We start from the raw sequence: 21,644 nt of genomic DNA on the forward strand, positions 1-21,644 counted from the left end.
GTCCATAGTTTTTTGCTTGCAAATGTTTATTGCAATGAGTCATTGGTCTGGTATAAGGACTGTGGCTTCTGCTACTCTCTCAGTACTGGAACCTCACTGGGACTCCTCTCGGATATCCTGTTGTCCAGTGTCAAGGAGGTCCTGTAGTTGTGGTTCTGTAGGACCAGCCCCTTCATGTTCTCCAGCAGTCCATCGATGCTGTAGATGTTGGGGTGGGCCGATTCAAAGTCCTGGTTCTGTGCCCCAGAGTTATCTGAGCTGGTCGGCCCGGCTGGCTCTCCTCTTCCCATTCCCTCAGGGCTGGCTCACCCGCAACTCCCACATCCTGGGCCAGCTCTGCTGTGCTGTCCAGGTGAGGTGCAGGGCCTGCTCTCCAAGTGCTGCAGCAGGTGAGGGGCAGAGCCAGCACTCCCGCTCTGATGACCTCTGGGCCTCTTGCCTGCTGTAGGTGGTAAGGTGCAAGGATGGAGGAGGGCATCCCTTGCCTATGCTGCTTCATGGCATACAAGTTTCGGGGCCCAGCTCTCCCACGCTCACACCCTCAGGGCCAGCTCACTTGGCCGGTCATCAGGGTCAGCTCTACTGTGCTGCCCAGGTGAGGGATAGGTCCCACAACCCCGAGTGCCGCGGCTGGTGAGGGGCAGGGCCAGCGCTCCTGCTCTCATGACTCCAGGGACAGATCTCCCACCTGCCGCAGTTGGTGAGCAGGGAGGAGGGTATCTCTTTCTCTTCCATGCCACTGCACAGGAGATGAGTGGTAGGGCCAGCTCTCCCACGTTCATCCTTGGGGCTGGCTCACCTGCAACTCCTCGAATGTTCAGGGGACACTCTTCTGAGTACTGTAGCTGGCTAGTGGCGGGGTCAGCTCTCCTGTTTTCATGCCCCAGGGCCAGCTCTTCCATGATGTCCAAGTGAGGGATGGTGCCAATTCTTAGACATTATGTCCCAGGAGGCAGCTCAGACCAAAGATATCTGCCTGGCTGGTGCTAGCAAATGCCTGCTGCTGCAGGACCATGTACCTTTATTCAGCTCCGTCAGCACAGGACAGGACCCCACCCACTGTGGTCCCAGATGCCATCACCGGCCACTTACATCAGGCTGTTTCCTCATTACTCTCCAGTTCTGCCTCTCTTCTTTGTGCCCACATCCTTCTGTGTCTCTTTCTCTTCCATTTCTCCACCACGTACTTGTTCCTCTTTATGGTGCCCCAGTCTCTGAGTGTCTGTGGTCGTCTCAGGAGTGGTCTCAGGAGTGTGATGCCCTGCTTGTATATTATGGTTGGGGCAGAAGTCATCTTTGCTGAGTGCCAGGCTGGTGGTCATCTTAGGCTAGCTTCCTGTCTAGGCCCCATGGCACAGGTCTGATGATTGTCTCTGGCTCGCTTTTCACCTAGAACACTTGAGTGGCTTCGGGCGATGGTCTTGCGCTTACTCACGCTTGACCCAGGCTGGGTACTTCTAGTCTCTGGCTTGCTCTCTATCCTAGGAGCCTATCCAGCTGGGCCTGTGGAGTGCTCCTTGTCCAGGCCCCCTGATAATAGACTGGTGGTCGTCTTGGGCTCACTTTTTCCAGGGAATGTTAGGCCACTACATTCAGATGTTCATAGGTCAGAACACTGAGTGAGAAATAGCCTTTCTCCTCTCTGCCACCTACTGATGCATTTGTGCCACAGCAGACACACCTGCTGTGCCTCTAGAGGCAGCCACACATACATATTTATATATGGCATGTGACAGGAAGAGTTCTGTTTGGAATTAAAGAGTGGTATGGGGGCAAATGTAAGCAAAATGCAATGATAGATGGATGAAAATGTCATAATAAAATAATTTTAAAGAGAGAAATTATAAAAATATTTTGAAAAGAACTGTGTGGTATACTAGACAGATGAACATAATCTTTGATTCCAGTGTGCCTCAGTTGTGTGGTCTTCATCTCACTGCAGGCCGCCCCTAACATGAGGACATGGTGCTTTTGCTTTGACACTTCCCTGGTGAGAGAGTCTGGATTTGCTTGTAGTGAGGGAGCCACAGAGAGCCCGAGTGAGGGTGCCTTAGGATTTCTAGTGTTGTGATAAATCACTGGCCAACATCACCTTGGGGAGGAAAGGGTAGGGAAGAAAGAAGGTGGCTGGTCATGGCGGGAGAGCGCTCACCTGCTCGCAGGAGGCCTTAGTGATTGTGTGTGCCGCTCATGCTTTATGCTCTGTCACGGGGCAGCAGTGCACATGGTACCTCTAAGTGGGACAGTGGGGACAGTGGAGCTCTGCTGAGGTATCATGGCTTGACCTCTGCGTGGCCTCACTGTTCTTGGCACACTGCCCTTTGCTTGCTCAGTATGCTCATGTTTTCTGAGAATGAAATGTAAATGGACAAGTAGAACTAATAAGACCGAAGCACACTTTGCTTTAGGCTCCTCATGCGAGGCTTCTGATTCTGTTTTCACAGTTGATTTACACATTCAGATACTTGCTTAGAGTCTCCTGCACCTGGGAATTGAATGAGAGTTAATGCAGAGCCTGTCATGAGGTCCCTGCTTCCTCTGGTCTGTATTTAAATAGAACTCCCTTCTTTTCAAAAACAGCCCACTTGCCAGTGGCTTTTAAATTAATTTTTCCGAGTTGGAATAGTAGATGATTAACATGGGCTAGGATGGCTGGCAGAGGTCCTCCTGTTCCCTCTGACTTGCCAAACTTATTGCTGTTTTGTTTTCTCAAAAGAACAGGGAGGCACCCTTCCTATGTTGGCCTGCAGACAACTTGTGCCTCTTCTGAAGTATATGTTGGAGTCTCCACCCCTGGAACATCACCACCCAAACTGGATAGGAGGCTAACAAGAGAACTAGAGGGCCAGAGATCTTGCCTTCATTTTTTTGTTAAAAACAGCTTTGTTGGGTTGTGTTTTGTGTGTTATATAATCTACTGGTCCCAGGTATCCAGATCAGTGAGCACAGAGCTGTACAGCCTTTGCCACGTAAAGACGCCTATACCTTTAGCTGCAGATGCACCCATCTTGTCACCATCCCTCCCAGTCCCGAGTCAGCACCAGTCTGCCTTTGTCAGCATGTGTTTACTGGTTCTGGAAGTTTTATGTACATTCAGTCATATGTGATCAGAGCCAGCTTCCTCCACCAGCGTAAATGTTCTCAAGTTTTGTACACAGCATGTTGTGTGTGCTGTTCTCCATTCCTTTGTATGGCTGAGAAGTGTTCCGGCTAATGTGCTGCATTTTGTGTAGTATTTCATGGACTGCAGCTTATCCGTTCAGCAGTGGGGTGTTGGGGTGTTTCCACAGTGTGACTATGAGGAAGGATGTGGCTGTGGCCATTCTCGTACTCGCTTTGTGTGGCTGTGTCCTGATCTTTTCTAGTGTGTATCCACCTAGGAGGAGGATTGTTAATCACTTGTTCTGCATGGCCACACTGTTTGCAGTTCTCACCAGCAGTGGAGAGGGCTCTGATCTCTGCCTCCTTGCACTCATCTGACTTCTGGACCGCCCTGCCGGATGTATACTGCTTCTCACTGGGTTGTGATCGGCATTTCTTGTGCGTCATCATGTGCCTTTTGGACAGGTCTCTCCTCAGATCTACGGCCTGCAAGCACGTCCCACTGTTGTGTGAGCTTTGTTAGCATCTCGTTTATCAGTTTCGTGGCCTTTGTGTCTTTGGCAAAGGATCCTGTACTGGTGAGATTCCATTGCTGCATCTAAGGTCTTACAGCCATACTCCTCTTTGCTGCTAAAGCATCTTCTCTTATTCTTCATTGGCCCATTTCACATTCATTTTCTTTGCTACAAGCTCCAGTTCATTCATTTTCCTATGTCTGTCTGTCTGTCTGTCTTTTCTGTGCAGTGTCTGTTGAGTACCCTTTCCTCTGAATGGTGCTGATCATTGAAGCTGAAGCTAGGTGGCTATTGGAATGGGCATTTATTTCCAGATTCTCAGTTCTGGTTCATCGACCACACATCTCACTTTACGTATAACCATTTCTTTGTGACTTAGCAACACGCTGGTTGATCACAGAGCTTCGTGGAAAGCTGTGAACGCGGGAAAGGGAATCCTTTGTCTTCTGTTGCTTTCTGGGGTTGCATTGGTCTCCCTTGCCTGTGACTGTGTGAACGTGGAGCAGAGGTCCCTGCTCCTCCTTCTTTCCATGGTAGAGTCTGTTCATGGTCTGTAGCAAGGCCTGTCTGCCTAGTAAAGGCCCTGTGTGCACCAAGGGAGAGAAGAAGATGACCAAGGTTCTGGAGCTGAGCCAGCTACAGAGAGACGGGGAGACTCAGTACAGGAGTAATGGCCCTTGTAAGAGCAGTTTATTACTGTAGCGGAGAGCAGACTTTCAGATAGGCCTTAGAATTGCATAATGGCTTTTGTGACAAACATGTGAGCTGTCAAAGGATTATTTTTCTTTGGAAACCATCTGCATCTGAGAAATATGTCACTTTTCTATAGTTAGGTATTTTAAATGATGTCTGTTTTTCCTGTTAAATTTTAAGTTTTAGGTGTTTTATAATCTTCCTTAAAAACTAAATCTTCAAAGATTCTCTGTGCTCTCATGCATAATCTGAAACTCAGGCCAGGGCCAGATGAGATTAATTGGTATGAACAAATATGCTGATATTGTAGTGAAAATATATAAATATTTTCATTTCTAAAACTGGGTGAAAAAAATAAAGAATAAAAAACAAAACAAAACAAAAAAAATTGGATGATTTTTTTTCTTTCTGTAAAATCAATTTATTTATTTTGTTCCCTTCAGGAATCCTTATACAGTCCTTTGTGTGAACGAAATATTTAGGTTGTTGTAGTTTGACTCTTTGTTAAGCATTGCTTTTCCTATACCTGTAGCAAATTAAGTACTGTTATTTCACTTTAACACACACACACACACACACACACACACACACACACACACACACACACAGAACGACTTTTGGGTTATAAAAACATGGATGGTACCGCTGTTTAGTGACATGTAGTAAACAGATCCAAGATAGTTAGAATAAATGTAAGTATGGAGTGTCTGCTTATGACACTCAGACCAGGCACTGTATGTCCTGAGACAGGAAGCAGGCAGGCAGCCCCTTTCTTCCTGGATGCCTGTGTCAGGCTGAGGTGCTGGGAAGGCAACCCTGGGCCAACAGGGTGGAGGAGGCAGATTGAATTTTGGGGCTGAGGCAATTGGAGATTTAGGGAAGAGTACTTGAGAGGGAGGAAGAATGCAGGAGGGCTCCAGGGGTCTGCCAGGCCTCTGGACTCTGCAGTGACAGACACACTTGTCTAGGGTGGAGACTGCTCAAGATGAGCAGGGTCACACAGAAGCAACTGCGTGGGGCCAGTGATGGAGAGTCTTTTGTGCTGGTCTTGCTGTGTACACTGTAGACTTGGAGTCCCTGGCTGAGCAGTGGGGCCATGCTGTGCCTAGAGAAAGGCTTCTCTGCCGTTAACCCTAAGCAAACTTGAAAGGATGCACAAGGGATGAAGGGAGTTAGAAATAATCTAGAGCAGTCTCCCCTCCACCCCAGGTTCTAAAGCACAGCAGCAAAATCCAAATAACGTTAGCTTCATGACATCGCTCTCCAATAAAAATGACTGGTCACAGTGAGTGTGGCACCACATGGCTGTAATCCCAGTGTTAGGGAGGCTGAGGCAGGAGGCTCACCTTGAGCTGCATAATAAGACCCATCCTCAAACCAAAACCAAAAAGAAACTAAAACTAGTCACTCCAGTAAGCAGGAAAATATGACTCACAGCCAGGGAGACTCTGCATTCAGTGGCGACAGTCCCAGAGATGCAGAAGTAATGGCAGGGGCCAGAGTGCTGTTAAGTACAGAATCATCTCTCAGTATCTAAGGAGAAGCGTGAATGTTGGAAGAGCAGCCTGAGATGCAAGCTTTGCCTTCTGCAGTGACAGCCAGAGTGGGTGGTCAGTGCAGTAGACACTGGTCTGTGAACTGGGGAGCATGGTGGCAGAAACTGTGAACGTGGCGCTGAGAGGATGGCCAGGAGGCACCGAGCATGAGGCTCAGGTGCCATGTGCCGCTGTCCAGAAATGCACAGACAGGGCAAACTGCGCCGGGAAAGATAATGGCGGCTTCATGTGTAGGCTTCATAGAGCCTAGGAGCCCCATGAGCACAAGCCAGTTCCCTAGAAGTCTCAGCGTGGCCTCCGTTTGCAGTGTTGGTCCGTCTGAGTGAGGCTCGGCTTGCTTATTCACACCTTCAGTGATAGTAGCCTTCCTCCTGCGTTCGTACCCATGGAGCTCCTTCCCCAAGTCAGCTTTCATACGTTTCCTAACAGTCTTCCTTCCAAAGGCTGGCCCTTGTTATATTCAGCATAGCCGTGGGAGGATTGTAATTACCCTTAAATTAGTGATTACCTAGTTCAGTGCTCACTTCCACAATTTGCACTTTTCTTTCTTTCTTTCTTTCTTTCTTTCTTTCTTTCTTTCTTTTTTTCTCTTTTGGAATGCAAGAACTACATTTTAGACAGTGTCATAAAATATTGAAAATTACCTTATTTAGGAAAAGCCTTAGCTTTTATGTGATTCTTTTCAAGTATAGAGTGTATGTATGTATGTGTGTTGTGACACACGGTGCATGTATGTGTATCTGTTGTGACACAGGGCGTGTATGCGTGTGTGTTATGGGTGTGGCATCTATATCATCGTGGGGTCTTCTATTTGTCAGGGTGAGACCCTTTGAGAAGAGACTCTGCTCAATATTACCTATGTTGGTGCTTCTGAACTTTTTAGGAGCCACAGCTTGTGTTTGGGAATGTGGTGAGAACTGTGGAGTCAGAAAAATGGCCTAAGCACTGGTGAAACGTGCGCTCAGCTTTAGGAGCCTCCCAGACACCACGGATGAGCAAGGATGCTGCATGTTTTCATATGCTACCGTTATCTTGTATGTGTCGATTGCATGTTGAAAATCGTTTCAGAAGCTGCCTGTGGTTTTCACGTCTCCAGGTCTACACGGCCAGTATGCTCCTTGTTGGCCTTGGGTGTTCAGTTGCACTTAGCGGGTGTATTCTCCTGTGTGGTGAAAACAACACAATAAGAAATAATCGTATGCTTTTATCTGGAGCCTTGGACATCTGTTTATAATCTCCACAGTTTGTCTCATCTTTGTTTGTGAAGTGTTGTTTTTGTGAGTTAAATCTTACACAAGCACCTTCGCTTCTTTTGTGTTGGGTGATTTTTACTTCTTAGGCGCCAGCTTGCCGTCTTTAAGGTTTTCACAGTTCCTTAGCATGTCATTTTCTCAAGTAGACAGTTCTGGTTCCCCTGTTACAGCAGCAGGTGAGCTGGGGTTACTGTTGGAGCAGCATGGACAGAGTGGCTGCTTGGGCTGGCTGTGTGTACTACCATTCATATGTAATGATGCTCCGAACCATCCAGGTCCCATGAGAGTATGATGGAGCTGCAAGCCTCCTATTGCGTAGTGTGGTCATCACTGGCACGTTGCTCTGGTGTTTGTGATACACTTCTATGCAGACTGTCAAAGTATAGCAACACAATTATGCACAGCATATAATACTTGAAAATGATAATAAACATGTTTCTGGTTGGTGTGTTTTCTGTGCCTTTACGTGTGTGTGTGTGTGTGTGTGTGTGTGTTGCCTTTGTGCATGTGTTAGAACAGTGTGCTGTTGCACAAGGTTGCTTATTACAGCATCGTCTCCTCTGCCTGTGCGCTGAGATTACTGATTGCATCAGCCAATGTCCAGCTGCAGGCTTGCATGCTCTATAACATTTACACGGAGACAAAAATCACCTAGTGATGGATCTCCTGGAATCACCTCCAGTGTTAAAGAAACATGTGGCTAGAGATGGGAAGCCTCATAGGGAAGAAAGACCGATGCAGTACTAGGTAGCTGTGTGTCTGTTTGCCTTTCTACCCGCTAGAGCAAAGCGATAGACTGGGCCCTTTGGAGACTGGCCGATGCTTCTCTCTCCTGTGCATACCCACATTTTGTGTTGGGACGAAACACAAAATATCTGCCCCTGTGAGTGACCTAAGTACCCTGGTTTTCTCCACTCGTCTTGCGGTAGTGTCTCCTGGTCCCCTCCAGCTTCCCAAAGGAGGAGCTGTGCTTTATCAGCCACAGGTCCTTTGCACATGCTGCTCTTTGTCTCAGCTCTGCCTGGCCACTCAGCCCCTTCTGGTCAGAGCTTTGAAGTCTCCATTGAAATACTCTTTGGAGGACTTTTTGTTTCCCTCCCAGTTCTCCCACTCTACGCCGATAGCACCTCTGTCCTGGCAGTCTGTTTCCTATGATCTGCATTGGTGGTATAAGCCCCCACTTCATCCTAAGCTCTCTGGGGTGTGTGGTTTCGTGCTGAGTGGGTGGATTGCTGCTGCTGCTGTTGTTTTGGAGACAGGGTCTCACTATGTAGCCTTGGCTGGCCTGAGACTCTATGTAGACCATGCTGGCCTTAAACTCACAGACCCACTGCTTCTTCCTCCCAAAGTGCTGAGATTAAATGCATAAGCATGAGTCTTGACCAGCTTTGTCCTGAAGCCCAACAAGACAGGAAGAGCAACTCTTCTGTATTTTCCCAGCCCAGTTCTGTCCAGTAGGATCAGCGTTGAACTTGTCCATATTAGGTGTGCAAGGACCAGTGTGTCCTTTCAACTGCACACAAATTAGAATAAAGCCAAGTGACAAAGCAGACGTGAGTAACAGAAAATAACATCATAAGAAAACTTTAACATCTATCTCATACAGAATTCTAACTTCAACAGAAAAAGTCTTAATGCTAATTCGGCTTTTGGAGGCTTGTTTTACTGTCCCTCTCAGGGCCTGTTGGTTTCCTTAGGTGTAAACTTGCAAGCTTGCATGGGCTGAGCTGTGACACTACTCATTAAAGGTGCTGTGTGTTTGTATGGAATTCTTGGTGGGAAAGATAAGTGTTCTCTGAGAGAGAGAGACTAGGGTTTGGCTTGGGGTAATAATTAGGCCAGGCAAAAAGAATCTCAGCTTTCCTCTCACTTACATTATAGCCAATCTAGGTCTCCTCAACCTGGATTCAGGCCACCGCCTTTTCCCTGTTGATGTGGGGGTTCGAGTGGGCTGAAGCTTTACCAGAGGTGTGGGTCCTTATGTGGGCCAAGCAGATAGCTCTGTGAGCCATGGGCAGTCTATCCCTCTCTCGCTTTGTGGTGTTTGTCTAGGCAGTGGCCCTCAAACCACAGACTCTAATGGAAATGACCTTGCATGTCTGCCCTGGGGAGAACAGATGCTTCCTAGTGAGTTAGGCACAGGGCAGCCATAGGAGAGGCCTTGACATTTGGATTGGACCAGCAGGACTCCAGTTCTGTCTGAGTCCCCCCTCCCTCCTTTTTTAAGTTATTAGACTATGGCAGCAGCTCATCCCTGTGGCCCAAGAATCCTTCTGAAACTGCCAGGGTCCTTGGAGCAGCCTAGTGGGAGATTCCGCTAGGGCCTTGCTGGATGCCCATCAGGGACTGCTTCTGATGTGAGCACATCAGACAATCACTATGAACTGACTGTCTGGGCAAAGGATCCTTCTTTACAGGGCCTGGAAGGGTCTGGTGAAGATTAAACTCAGTTCTGTGTGGCATTTGGCAGACAGCCTGGCAGATGGCCAGTTCTCACTGTTTAATGACAGCAATTACACGGTCCTAATAAAAATCATTCTTTATGTGTAACCAATTACAGAACTGATTAAAAACACAGATATAAAGTCTGTTTATTGGTTTTGACCATTGACTTGGTTTTGGGTTATCCTAGGTCTGCCTCTTCCACCTGTGTGAATGGACCATGTTCCTCAGCATCCGTCCCATTAGGACCACCTGTGCTGTACCTTTATTTCCTAGTATTTTCTCTTTAAAAGTCATCTTCCTAAGGGAATTACATTTGTTTATAAGGAAATTGAAGTTTCTTGTAGAAAGCTGTAGTAGTGCGTAGCCTTGACACTTTGTAAAGCTCCCTGATGTCCTTTGCATCATGAAGGGCTGCTCACTGGTCTCTAAGACTGCTGCTGAGGCATCCACACTTCTCTGCAATCAGCTCCTGGGGAGGAGAGTAGCCATGGGAGGATGGGAGAGAAGAGCTCGGCATTTAGCTAGGATTCAGCACACCCTCTGTGATGGTTGTCCACTCTGCAGCGCGTTGGCCTGTGGACCAGGAGCTCTGGTAAGTGCTATAATGCACGTTTCTAGTTAGAACCCTTACTTCCTAAGTATAGAAAAATCTGCATGTTAACATTGAAGTTCTGATTCTGATACATAGCTGAACTTGAGACTCACTTCAAAACATTTCTTGCCTATTTATACATTTTTTTACAACCATAATTATCAGCCATTTGCCCTTTAATGAATTTCCTAATTTTGTAGTTAAGTTTTCTTTTTGAAAGGGCCCACTTTCTAGTCTAGCTCGCCTTGGGCTCTGTAGAGTTCCAGCCTTGAACTGGAGTGTGGCTGATGCTCAGTGGAGGAAAGGGGTCTGACCTTTCCCAGCAAGTGCCAGTTGTAAGCAGTTTCACAGTTAGGGCTGGCACTTCGTGTCCACGCCCTTCTCCGTGCTGGGACTTTGTCTGGCCTGAGCTTGTGCAAGTCCAGAGGGTCTGCATGCTTTTCTGTCTGGAAGACCGTTTCCTTGGAGTCATAGACTGCTTTTGGCTTTTCGGTCTTTCCATCTTCTCTTCCCATAGACCCCTGGCTTCTGGGGTTTGATGAGGACATCCCAAGCGGGGCCCCCTGCTCCCAGGGCTCTCCTTCTCTACAGCGTCCAGTCATGGGTCCCTGTGTTAATTTCCACCTACTGAAGAAAAGGCTTCTCTGACGAGGGCTGTGTGGGTACTGATCTGCGGGGATAGCAATGTCATTTTATTGCTCTGTTCCGTTAACCTAATAATTGTAGTAAGATTTCCTCTGTGGCCTATGATCATCTGGTTTCAGGCTCTTTGCCACTTTAGCAGCGTCTTACGACGCGGGCCTTAAAGCTTATCAGAGTGGTCCGTTACACAACACTCGTGCCACTGTTGCACCACTGTATCTTGCCAGCAGGTCACTGCGACAGTTTGCAGAATTTGAGGGTTCTAGTTGGGTGATATTGAGGATTTGATGATTGCTTTTCTCCTCTGCTAGCATGGGAAGTACCCTGAGTGCTAGACTTGCCCATCTTTGATGACTAAATAATTGAAATCTGTAGCAGAAGGGCCTTGCCATCCCTGGTGCCGCTGGAAGTTTTATAAATATTATATATCTATATTTCAGAAAACTTCTAAAGTAGTAGGACCCTTTAATGGAATGTAGCGTTAATTGTTCCTCCCTGTAGTGCCTCCATCTCCCTCCCCCAAACTGGTATTTACAAACAGAGGAAAAGTTCTTTAAAAAAGACAAGACAAGACAAGAAAAAGAAAGGACTACACCCTCCAGTTTCCCCCCCAGTAGGGATCTGTTTTGCTGCTAAGTCATATGGGGTAGACAAATGGGAGGTAGAGGAGAGGACTTGACACCGGTCAGCCACCATGGCTGCTGGTGTAGCAGATGTCAGCTCATCTTGAAGGACACGCTGCAGAACTCTGAAGGAAGGAAGCATCGTGGGCGTTTGCAGACCCCAGGTGTTTTGAGCTCTCCTACATGCTCTTCCCTCAGGCAGCACTGCGGCTTCCATTGTGGGCCACCGCAGAGCGATTTAGTCTCAAGGTCTCTGAAGCTGTGTCTTGTTTTCTGTCTGCACAATTTTCATTTAAAGACTATAAATCCTTTGGAATGAGTTCAAGACACTTTTTTTTTTTTTTTTTAACACTAGATTCTAGTGCAAAGTGAATGGCATTTAACAGGGTTTTATGTTAGAGAAAAGCGTTGATTTATGTGGCTGTCAGAAGTTAGTACCAGGAAGACACATTTGTAGGTTTTTAAGCACAAATAAGGCATATGTTTCAGGATGATGCCCATGGGCCCTGTACTACTCTCCAGTCCCAAATGCTTGGTATCCATGTAAACATCTACACCAGTCAGCCAGCTGCATTAGCTTGCTCATGTGCGCTTTGCATAGCGAGCAGGGCCTGGGATGCCTGTGGTTGCCTAACTGAAGTGATGCAAGCTCTTTGAACTTAGCACTGGTGTTTATTTTCCTAGATTTCTGTGTCCATGTGCTTTAAGGAAAACAGTAAGCTTGCTTGATACCTTTCGTTTGTTAAGTATCACTTCTGAGCAAAGGCTCCTAAAATGAGTAATTTCTCTTTGGCGGCTTTAAATTCAGTACTGACTTCCAGCTATTTGTTTATGGTACACATCATAAATTACACCTAATAAAACAGTTTTCTCCCCCACCTCTCCCTCCCTCTCCCTCCTTTTCGAGACAGGGTTTCTATGTGTAATAGCCCTGGCTGTTCTGGAACTCTCTTTGTATACCAAGCTGGCATCAAACTCAGAGATCCGACTGCCTCTGCCTCCCCGAATGCTGGGATTAAAGTGTGCACCCCCATACCCGGCTGGGTGCAGTTCTTGAAGTTTGTTGGATCTGTTTGAAAATTTCAGGTCTCATTTCTTTTCAGGTTTTCTGTGCTTTGGACTCTGGCAACACAGTGCTTGACCTTGTGACGCCGACTGCAGCACCTCCTGCCCCTCTTCCTTTCGCTCTCGTTCCACTTGGATGGTTTTTGTTGCTGTGTGTGAAGTCTGCTCTCCTTTTCTCCTACTCTGTCTAGTCTGCCATGACTAGTCCACCCTGTCTAGTCTGCTATGTCTAATCTGTTATTTCCAAAGTATTTTGGGCTCAGGTTTATTTTTCATCGTTATTCTGTGTCATTCACTTCTGGTCTGTTCCTCTTGTCTTTTTCCTTTGTGTCACTGTCCATTTTATGAACTTTGGGAGGATGGCAGAAATCATGACTTTTATTTATCAGGTGCTAGACTTTTTTTATTTTTTTAATGTTAAATGTTCTGACTTGTAGTTAAGTTGCTGCCTTTCTTGGATGGAGTGTAAACTGATAACATTTCCCATCAGGGTGAGTACTGTCTTGACCAGGCTAAGTAAATCTGAAGAAAGGACAGTGGTGTAGCTTCACCATTGTAGAGTTAAGGCCTCTAGCCTTCATGTTAATTATGCGTGTAGCAGTGGCTGGCAGTCTCTCAGGATGGCTTCCCTAACCCTTTTCCTTTCTGCACTGTATAATGATGAGGAAGGGTGTTTCCTGTGTCTACGATACACAGCTTATGACTGTTCACCTCCACTTCAGCGTTGCCTGTTAGAGCAATTAAATGAATTAAGTTCTGGGATTTTAGCATCTCGTTTATTGAGACCACCTGAAAGGGTACCAACTAAAACCAATGGCTTGTTTTTTAATTGGTGGCAGAATTGAAAATCAGATAATCACCTTCTATAGATTTATGTCAAGACTTTATTTTTTGTTTATTTGGTGAATGCAAGTGAATTTTTCCATGTGTAGAGAACACACTAGAAATAATTTGTTTTCTTAAGTTAAACTATACAAAGAATTCTTGACCCATACTTTCTTACAGTCTTTTCATCTGTAGCACAAGGCTCAAAGCCATGATGAGGGCATTTTTATTTTTAGTTTTTTACAAGTGGCCTCATCTTGTCTTTCCTATCAAGACTGCCATAGGCCGGGTCCCGGGTCTCTGCTGAGAGTTGCTATCACTTGTCCCTTTCCCAAAACCTTCTTCAGCTTTCATGTCACATACCCGAGTTCTTTCACCTGCACAGTGCTGCTGCGGAGAAAAGTGGCTGTTTGTATTCTGCAAAGCCCTTCCTTACCTCATCCCATTTCGTCATTATTTTTTAAATCACAATTCAGTTTTCTGGAAGGTTTCAGGGCGAAGACCTCATACATTATAAATTGTCTCCTTCCGGCTTCAGAAAGATGGTCACCTGCTGGGGTTGGGGTGGGGTGGGGGGTGTGGTCTGCCCATGCTCTCAGGCACTCATTCAGTCCTCCCATCACAGAGGGCGTGCTCTGAAGAGGTTTTATTTATTATTTCACTGCACTTTTCTGGTCAACCTGTCATTCCTGCTGTCTGTATTTAATTCACTGTAAATTGATCAAATGTTTGTACTTCGATTTCCTGGTCATTTCCATCCCAGAGTGTGGAATAAAGCATAGTGGGAAAACGCTGGCTGTGAGCAGCGTATACTTGGTAGCACTGTCAATGTGACAGTAGTAAAATGCAGTCTCTTAGTGCTCAATGAGAGTGTGTCAGTAAGGAACTAAGTAGAAACAACTTTGTAATACCATGTGTGTGGAAGAGTTTAAAAGATGTTGAAATGGCTTCTGTCCCTATCCCCTGCTGTGGGAACCCCTGGTGGTGTGCAAATGTGCACCTAGACTTCACTGCCTCAGCGGGTGGCGAATGAGCACAGCGAAGTCTGAGGCCTGCAGTCACCAGTTAGTGACACTCCAGATCATCTGAAATAGTGGCTTTAATCCTCAGAGGGACAGAGTCTGAGGGTTATCTTTATTTTATAAAGATAGCAGGGTGAGGTTTTGAACAGCCCACCTAAGTCCCATGCAGCCACATAGAATACAACCAGCATGTGAACATAAGTCCACCTGCAGGTCCGCAGAGCCTACGCTAGCTGGGATTCTAGAATATTTTTATTACTTCTTCAAGAAAACATATTCATCTTCTCCCCTATCTTTCCTGTGTCCACCTCCTCATCTCATACCCACCGGACTTCGTGTGCTCATTTCTTAAAGACCCACCAAGCACCATTTGTGCTGCCTGTGTGTTTTCAGGTGTGGGACTATCTACGGGCTCATGTTGTACTTACCAGGGCCACACCCATAAAAACAACTGATTTTTCTCTTGCAGCAGACTTCAGTTACTGGTAGCTCCTCAGCTGGAACTTCTTGTCTACCTCCCCTCTCCATGCTGGGATTTTTTTTTTTTCTGGTTTGAGCTTGTATAGGGTGTGTGTGTGTGTGTGTGTGTGTGTGTGTGTGTGTTTGTGTGTGTGTACGGCTGTGAGTTTATATGTGTGTGTGTGTGTGTGTGTGTGTACTGCTGTGAGTTTATATGTGTGTGTGTGTGTGTGTGTGTGTGTGTACTGCTGTGAGTTTATATGTGTGTGTGTGTGTTTGTGTGTGTGTGTGTACTGCTGTGAGTTTATATGTGTGTGTGTGTGTGTGTGTGTGTACTGCTGTGAGTTTATATGTGTGTGTGTGTGTGTGTGTGTGTACTGCTGTGAGTTTATATGTGTGTGTGTGTGTGTGTGTGTGTGTGTGTGTGTACTGCTGTGAGTTTATATGTGTGTGTGTGTGTGTGTGTGTGTGTGTACTGCTGTGAGTTTATATGTGCAACTGCCCTGCTAGTCTGGAAAACACTGTCTTACAGTCACCCACCACCTCTGGCTCTTACTTCTGCCCTTTCTTCCACTAAGGTCCTGAGCTGTGGGAGGAGGAAAGGTGCGACATAGTTGTCTCATTTATGGCTGAGCACGCCACTACTACGAAAAGGATCTTCTCTGTAAGATCATTAATGATGGCTATTGATGCACCAATAGATGGGCATAATGAGAAATCATTAGGAGTTGGTTTAATGCCACGTCCTGTTAGACTAATGACATTAAATTCTTCCCTGGGGCATATGATCTGTCTAGCCACAGGTTACTGACCTCAATAACTGTGCCGGTTAAGGGTTCCATCTTTGGAGCAGGACTTAAATCCAACCAGAAAGTGGTTGGTTACTTCCATGACATTTGTACCACTATTGCACCAACAGCCCATCTTGCCAGGTTGGTTATTATTGTAGGTCATAAAGTTCACAGCTGGATAACGTTGATTACTTTTCTATGTAGCATATATAGCGCCACCCAGCACTATGAAAACACTAGCATATATAGTGCCACCCAGCACTATGAAAACCTAGCCAGTTGGGATGAAGCTTCTAGGTCAATTCCAGCTTGATAATTTCCATGTTCTATGACTCAAGTATGTGGTGACTTCAGCAGTAGAGTCTTACCATCACCTTTTGAGAGGTAAGCAAGAGTAGTGATAATATGGGCCCTCACTGGCCAACAGCTCCAGTAGAAGTAACCCATACCTGACACTGGGGTTTTTATTTGCTATCCTTGTGATACCTAGTAGGGGCATTGTTGCCCTGTACAGGGTGACTCCGTTTCAGTTCTTTTTATGTTGTAAAGGCTTATATTTTAGGAAGCTTCTGCAGTGGTAGTTTCTCATATGACTCAGTATTCCCTCCTTCCCCTGCCCTCCCCACTTAACCCTCCCTGTTGTGTTGCTCTCTTCCCTCCCTTACGTCACTGTGACCTGACTCCCCTCTGAGTCCCTCCTCTCATGATGCTTACTAATTCCTGACCTCTACGCGCATTCCATTTTAAATATTCACTCAAAGCTAACATCCATTGATGGGAGAAAATGCTTTCTTTATGGGTCTGGATTACTTCACTCAGTGATGTTTTTGTAGTTGTGGTTGAACCCAGAACCTCGTGCATACTAGGCAGTCTCTGTCCCATTGAGCTGTGGTGCCATTCTAGAACCATTGCTACTGACCACCTAAATGTGGAAAAGAAATTACCTTGGGAGGTGTAACCGTGACCGTTAGTCACGCAAATCAGCTATTTTACAGTGAATATAGAAGTGGAAATAAAAAAATGTCAAGTCAGTACCTGAGTTATATTATTTGTTGTATTAGTTTGTGAGACTTAAATGATAAATGTAGCTATCCTAGTAAATAGGTAAATACCTTAAACATTTGTTTCTAAATCAGATTATAGTTCAGAGCATTACTGTGTGTACATGTTGGGAGTGTGTAGGAATTTTCATGAAAGACATAGAGTGGTTGGTAAAGCACAGTGCCTTAAAAATCAGTTTTAAAGTTGGGTGGTGGTGGTGCACGCCTTTAATCCCAGCACTTGGTAGGCAGAGGCAGGTGGGTCTCTCTGACTTCTAGGCCATCCTGGTCTACAGAGAGAGTTCCAGGACAGCCAGAGTTACACAGAGAAACCCTGTCTCCAAACACCCCCCCCCCAAAAAAAAAAAAAAAAAAAAACAGCGTTAACCTGCTGATGGAATGTTTATTTTTATCTTTTTAAAAGATATTGTTAGTTTTACCCAGTAGGTTTTTATGATGTTTTCATATACATATATAGTATATTTGGATCCCATTCCCATCCCATTCCCAACCCCTCCCACTCCTGTCAGTTTCCTTTTTTACATAGCCCTTCTTTTGTGTGCGTGCATGTGTGTCTGTATGTGTGTATGTGTATATGTCTCTGTGTGTGTGTGTGTGTGTGTCTGTCTGTCTGTCTCTGTGTGTGTGTATCTGTATGTGTGTGTATCTCTTTCACTCTCTGTGGGTATGTGCATGCGTGTGTGTCTGTCTGGCTCTCTCTCTCTGTGTGTATGTGTGTGCATGTGAGTCTGTATCTCTCTCTCTCTCTCTGTATGTGTGTGTCTGTGTCCCAGTGAATTTCATTAGGATTACATAGGGAGTGTGGGCACCTTACCAATGGCTGTATCAGTGAAGAAAACGTGTCTTTCTGTGCCATAAACCGTCAACTGTAGAAAGCCTCTGGGAATGAAGGACACACATGAGCCCTCCCCCTTCTGTGAGAGTGTGCAGGTGTTGCAGAGTCAGTCACTTGACATGGGAGTTAAGTCAGAGACTTAAATCTAACACGAGGTAGATCGCACTCTGCAGTTCAGGCTCGCCTCCTGCCGCAGCTCCGGCATGTTAGTGTGTACAGGTGTGCATGTATGTCCATGGCAGCAGCTAGTTTTCACTGAGCACTTACTGTGTGCTAAGCATGTTAGTTAGTATTACAGGTGTGCACATGCATCCATCGCAGCAGCACTGAGCACCTACTGTGTGCTAAGCCTGTTGTTTGAGTGCTTATGGTATCTTATCCTGTTAGATATAAAAATGATATGAAACATTGATGCGAGAAACAGGGTAATCTTCACTGGTGAAGGCCCCGCTGTGCCTGCCCGCATCACAAGCACGTGTTCCTCTCATCTTACACATGCTGCTTTTGCAGGGACATGCATGCCTTGGAGTTTTGTCTGTTACAAATGATGTGACATCTGCTACATGTCTGTCGTACATGTGGCTAGGCCTGAAGTTGCTGATCTGTGTAGCCTTTGTTTGTCTGTAGTTTCCATAGGCAATGACAAACCAGCCTCAGGTTGTACGGTGCACGATCTTACTTGTACAGGTTATTTACTGGGATTCTTTCTCCCTATCTTTACATCGTAATATATTTTGATTTTCATCACTTTGGTGTTCGTTATTTTTGTGGCTGTTAGTAATAAGGTTGGGTTCCACTTCTCGAGCCTTAGACTATTTCTGTAATGTGGGGGAGCCTTGTGTGTGAATACAAGACAAGCACTGCACACTGAGCTGTGCCCCTTAGCATAAAGTATTTTGCCAACTTTAAGTGGGATGTTTTTTTCTGATGTCTGCTGTTAGTCTGCAGCTTCTGTTTGTTGGACTTCGTGGTTTGTGGTTTGTGTGTGACATTTCTGCCCTGGCTTGGGTTTTCACTCTCTTGTCTGAGTTGAAATTCTGTGTTTTAAAGTACTGATGTCATCTTCAGTTGATTAATGCTTCTCTTGAGAAACTGTCTGCTGTGAGATAATGAAAACTTTCTTTGGAGTTCCATTTAAAAGCTTTCTATTTTCACATTTAACATGATCTTCTTACCACCTGAATTAATTTCCAGCATTCGGTTTTAGTTTTATTTTTCCCTTCCATGAGGGTACCCATTTGTTCCAGGTAGGTATATTTAATTCATTTAATTCTCACCGCAGATGCGGCTACTGTCTTTATCTCTTGCTTCTTCAGTCTTCTCAGCTAGATTGATCAGGAGTCTCCTCCTTTAGAATGCTCATCAGTCAGTTCAGGTGAATATGCCTTAGCAGCATCTTCTCTTTCAGCTCTGCAGTCTTTCTCTGGTAGAGGTATGTGTGAACAGCCAGCTCAGTTGCATTTACTCTGCTTTTGTTTTTAAGAGACAACACACCATCTCATCACTGGAAGGGCAGAAGTGACCCCTTAAGGCAGCCAGAGCACCAGGGGTCTGGTATAGATGGAAGCCGCTGGGAATCCCACAGAAACTATAGAATCAAAGGTTATGTATACTTCGTTAGAGAGATCCTTTAATGCCAACCAGAAAGGACTTTTCCAAATGATGTTGTTTGTGACTCTGGAGCTGACTACAGACAGGTTCCCGGTGAGGTGCACTGTGTTGGTGAGTGCTGCAGGGCAGTGTGGGAACACACTGTTGGTGAGTGCTGCAGGGCAGTGCAGGAACACACTGTTGGTGAGTGCTACAGGGCAGTTGGGAACACACTGCGTTGGTGAGTGCTGCAGGGCAGTGTGGGAACACACTGTTGGTGAGTGCTGCAGGGCAGTGCAGGAACACACTGTTGGTGAGTGCTACAGGGCAGTGTGGGAACACACTTGTGTTGGTGAGTGCTGCAGGGCAGTGCGGGAACACACTGTGTTGGTGAGTGCTGCAGGGAAGTTCAGGAACATACTGTGTTGGTGAGTGCTGCAGGGCAGTGCAGGAACACTCTTGTGTTGGTGAGTGCTGCAGAGCAGTTCAGGAACATACTGTGTTGGTGAGTGCTGCAGGGCAGTGCAGGAACACTCTTGTGTTGGTGAGTGTTACAGGGCAGTGTGGGAACACACTGTGTTGGTGAGTGCTGCAGGGCAGTGTGGGAACACTCTTGTGTTGGTGAGTGTTACAGGGCAGTGTGGGAACACACTGTGTTGGTGAGTGCTGCAGGGCAGTGTGGGAACACTCTTGTGTTGGTGAGTGTTACAGGGCAGTGTGGGAACACACTGTGTTGGTGAGTGCTGCAGGGCAGTGTGGGAACACTCTTGTGTTGGTGAGTGTTACAGGGCAGTGTGGGAACACTCTTATGTTGGTGAGTGCTGCAGGGCAGTGTGGGAACACTCTTGTGTTGGTGAGTGCTGCAGGGCAGTGTGGGAACACAGTGAGCCTTTCCTGTTGAAACTGTGCTGGCAGCCAGAGGCAGGGATGATGCCTTCACCCCTGACCCCACAGGTCTTGGAGGAGAGGACCTTTCCAGCACCTGAGTGTCCCACTCCAAGGAGGTCATAAAAGAAAAAAAGGCATGCCATAAACCACTGCAGGCAGAATCCAAGCGGGCCACTCACTGATATATTTTTTTTTTAATTAAGTTTTATTACTGGAAATTTGTGCACTTCTTTTTAAAAGTTATTATGCCTGGGAGTGTTTGCATGCATGTATGCATGTGAGCCATGTGAGTGTGCAGCCTGGAGAGGTGAGAAGGAGGCATCACGTGCCCTGGAACTGGAGTTCTAGGTTCTCTGCCAGAACAAGCGCCCGAGTCATCGCTCTAGTCCACCCTCCCTTCGACTTGAGACAGGGTCTTTATGTGAAACCCTGCCTGCCTCTGCCTCCCAGAGCCGAGATTCAAGGTGTTAACCACCACACCTGACCAGTCAGTGTAGTTCTGTAGACCTTCTGGGGCGTGTGTGTGTGTGTGTGTGTGTGTGTGTGTGTGTGTGTGTGTGTGTGTGTGTGTGTGTGTGTGTGTGTTGTGTGTGTGTGTGTGTGTGTGTGTGTGTGTGTGTGTGTGTGTGTGTGTGTGTGTGTGTGTAGAGACAAGAGTTGACACGGTCTCTTCCTTGCTTGCTTTCTGATGTATTTTTTTGAGACATTCTCTCCCTGGACTTGGAGCTCAGCACTTCCATTAGACCACCTGGCCAGGGATTCCTGCTTGACTCACCTGCTTCTTCCATGCCAGACCACAGGCACATGCCAGACCACAGGCACATGCCACCATGCCGAACTTCCCACATGGGTGCTGGAGCTCTGAACTTGGTCCTTATGCTTGTGCAGCGAGCACTTTACCTAACTGAGCATCTCCCCAGCCCCACATTCCTGTTTTTCAGAAGATAGCTTCCATTTCGCTTTTGCTAGCTCAATGACTGATGATGTCACATCTTGAGTGCCCTCCTTTCCTTGTGATTTTAGGTGAGCACTGATTTTATATTGTGACATAAGCGAACAGGAAGGTACTGGGCCCAGTACCGAGAAGTGGAAGGTGCTTGTGGGTTTCCACGGGTGGAAACCGAAGTTGTGAGTGCAGTTCCCGTGTCGTAACCTGCTCTCCCTCTGTTACCCTTCGTAGGCAGGAGCGCGTGTTGGGAGAGTCAGCTTGCAAGAGTCTGGAATCTGACCCAGAGGACTTTCTGGAGGAAGCAAATACAGAGAACCTCTATGGCACCTCACCTCCAAGCACACCACGACAGATGAAACGCCAGTCAACCAAGCACCAGAGGAATAGCGTAGGGAGGCCAGCCAGTCGAACAAATCTGAAAGGTGAGCCTGGGACTCAAAAGATGCACAGGGAAGTGGTGGAGGGTGTGGTGCGGCACCTTTATGTGACTGCAGCGATTGGGCAAGCCTTTGACAGCAGTAGTGACTCCTTCGCTGTAAGTTTTACCTCAGTGCTGGCTGTAGGGGGTTTGTTGTTTTCAGTTATCGCCACTAGCTGTGTTGCTAGCAGAAGGGCAGGTGACTGTCCAGTCCAGGAAGCTTTGCCCTGAGCTGTGGTTGGAGTCAGTGATGTGACGCTGCAAACCCAAGGTGGCTAGAGACTACATCAATGGCCCCCAGTTACTCTTTTTATTTCTTG

At 46.5% G+C, this 21,644-nt stretch overlaps 1 protein-coding gene and 1 non-coding gene across 3 annotated transcripts in view; one reads left to right on the forward strand and one right to left on the reverse strand.

Moving 5' to 3' along the window:
* Positions 1 to 21,644, forward strand: part of Map3k4 (mitogen-activated protein kinase kinase kinase 4) — a 90,171-nt gene that overhangs the window by 17,481 nt on the left and 51,046 nt on the right. For both annotated transcript variants that reach the window (XM_051164622.1, XM_051164623.1), the window contains exon 2: positions 21,138 to 21,328. In XM_051164622.1, the coding sequence (XP_051020579.1) occupies positions 21,138 to 21,328 (191 nt within the window). The remainder of the gene's footprint in view (positions 1 to 21,137; positions 21,329 to 21,644) is intronic.
* LOC127205403 (small nucleolar RNA SNORA17) lies at positions 1,575 to 1,703 on the reverse strand. Its single transcript, XR_007832619.1, has one exon. It is a non-coding gene; the product is annotated as a small nucleolar RNA SNORA17 (small nucleolar RNA).

Source organism: Acomys russatus, chromosome 21 (assembly GCF_903995435.1).
Source record: "Acomys russatus chromosome 21, mAcoRus1.1, whole genome shotgun sequence".
NCBI classification, from domain to species: domain Eukaryota; kingdom Metazoa; phylum Chordata; class Mammalia; order Rodentia; family Muridae; genus Acomys; species Acomys russatus.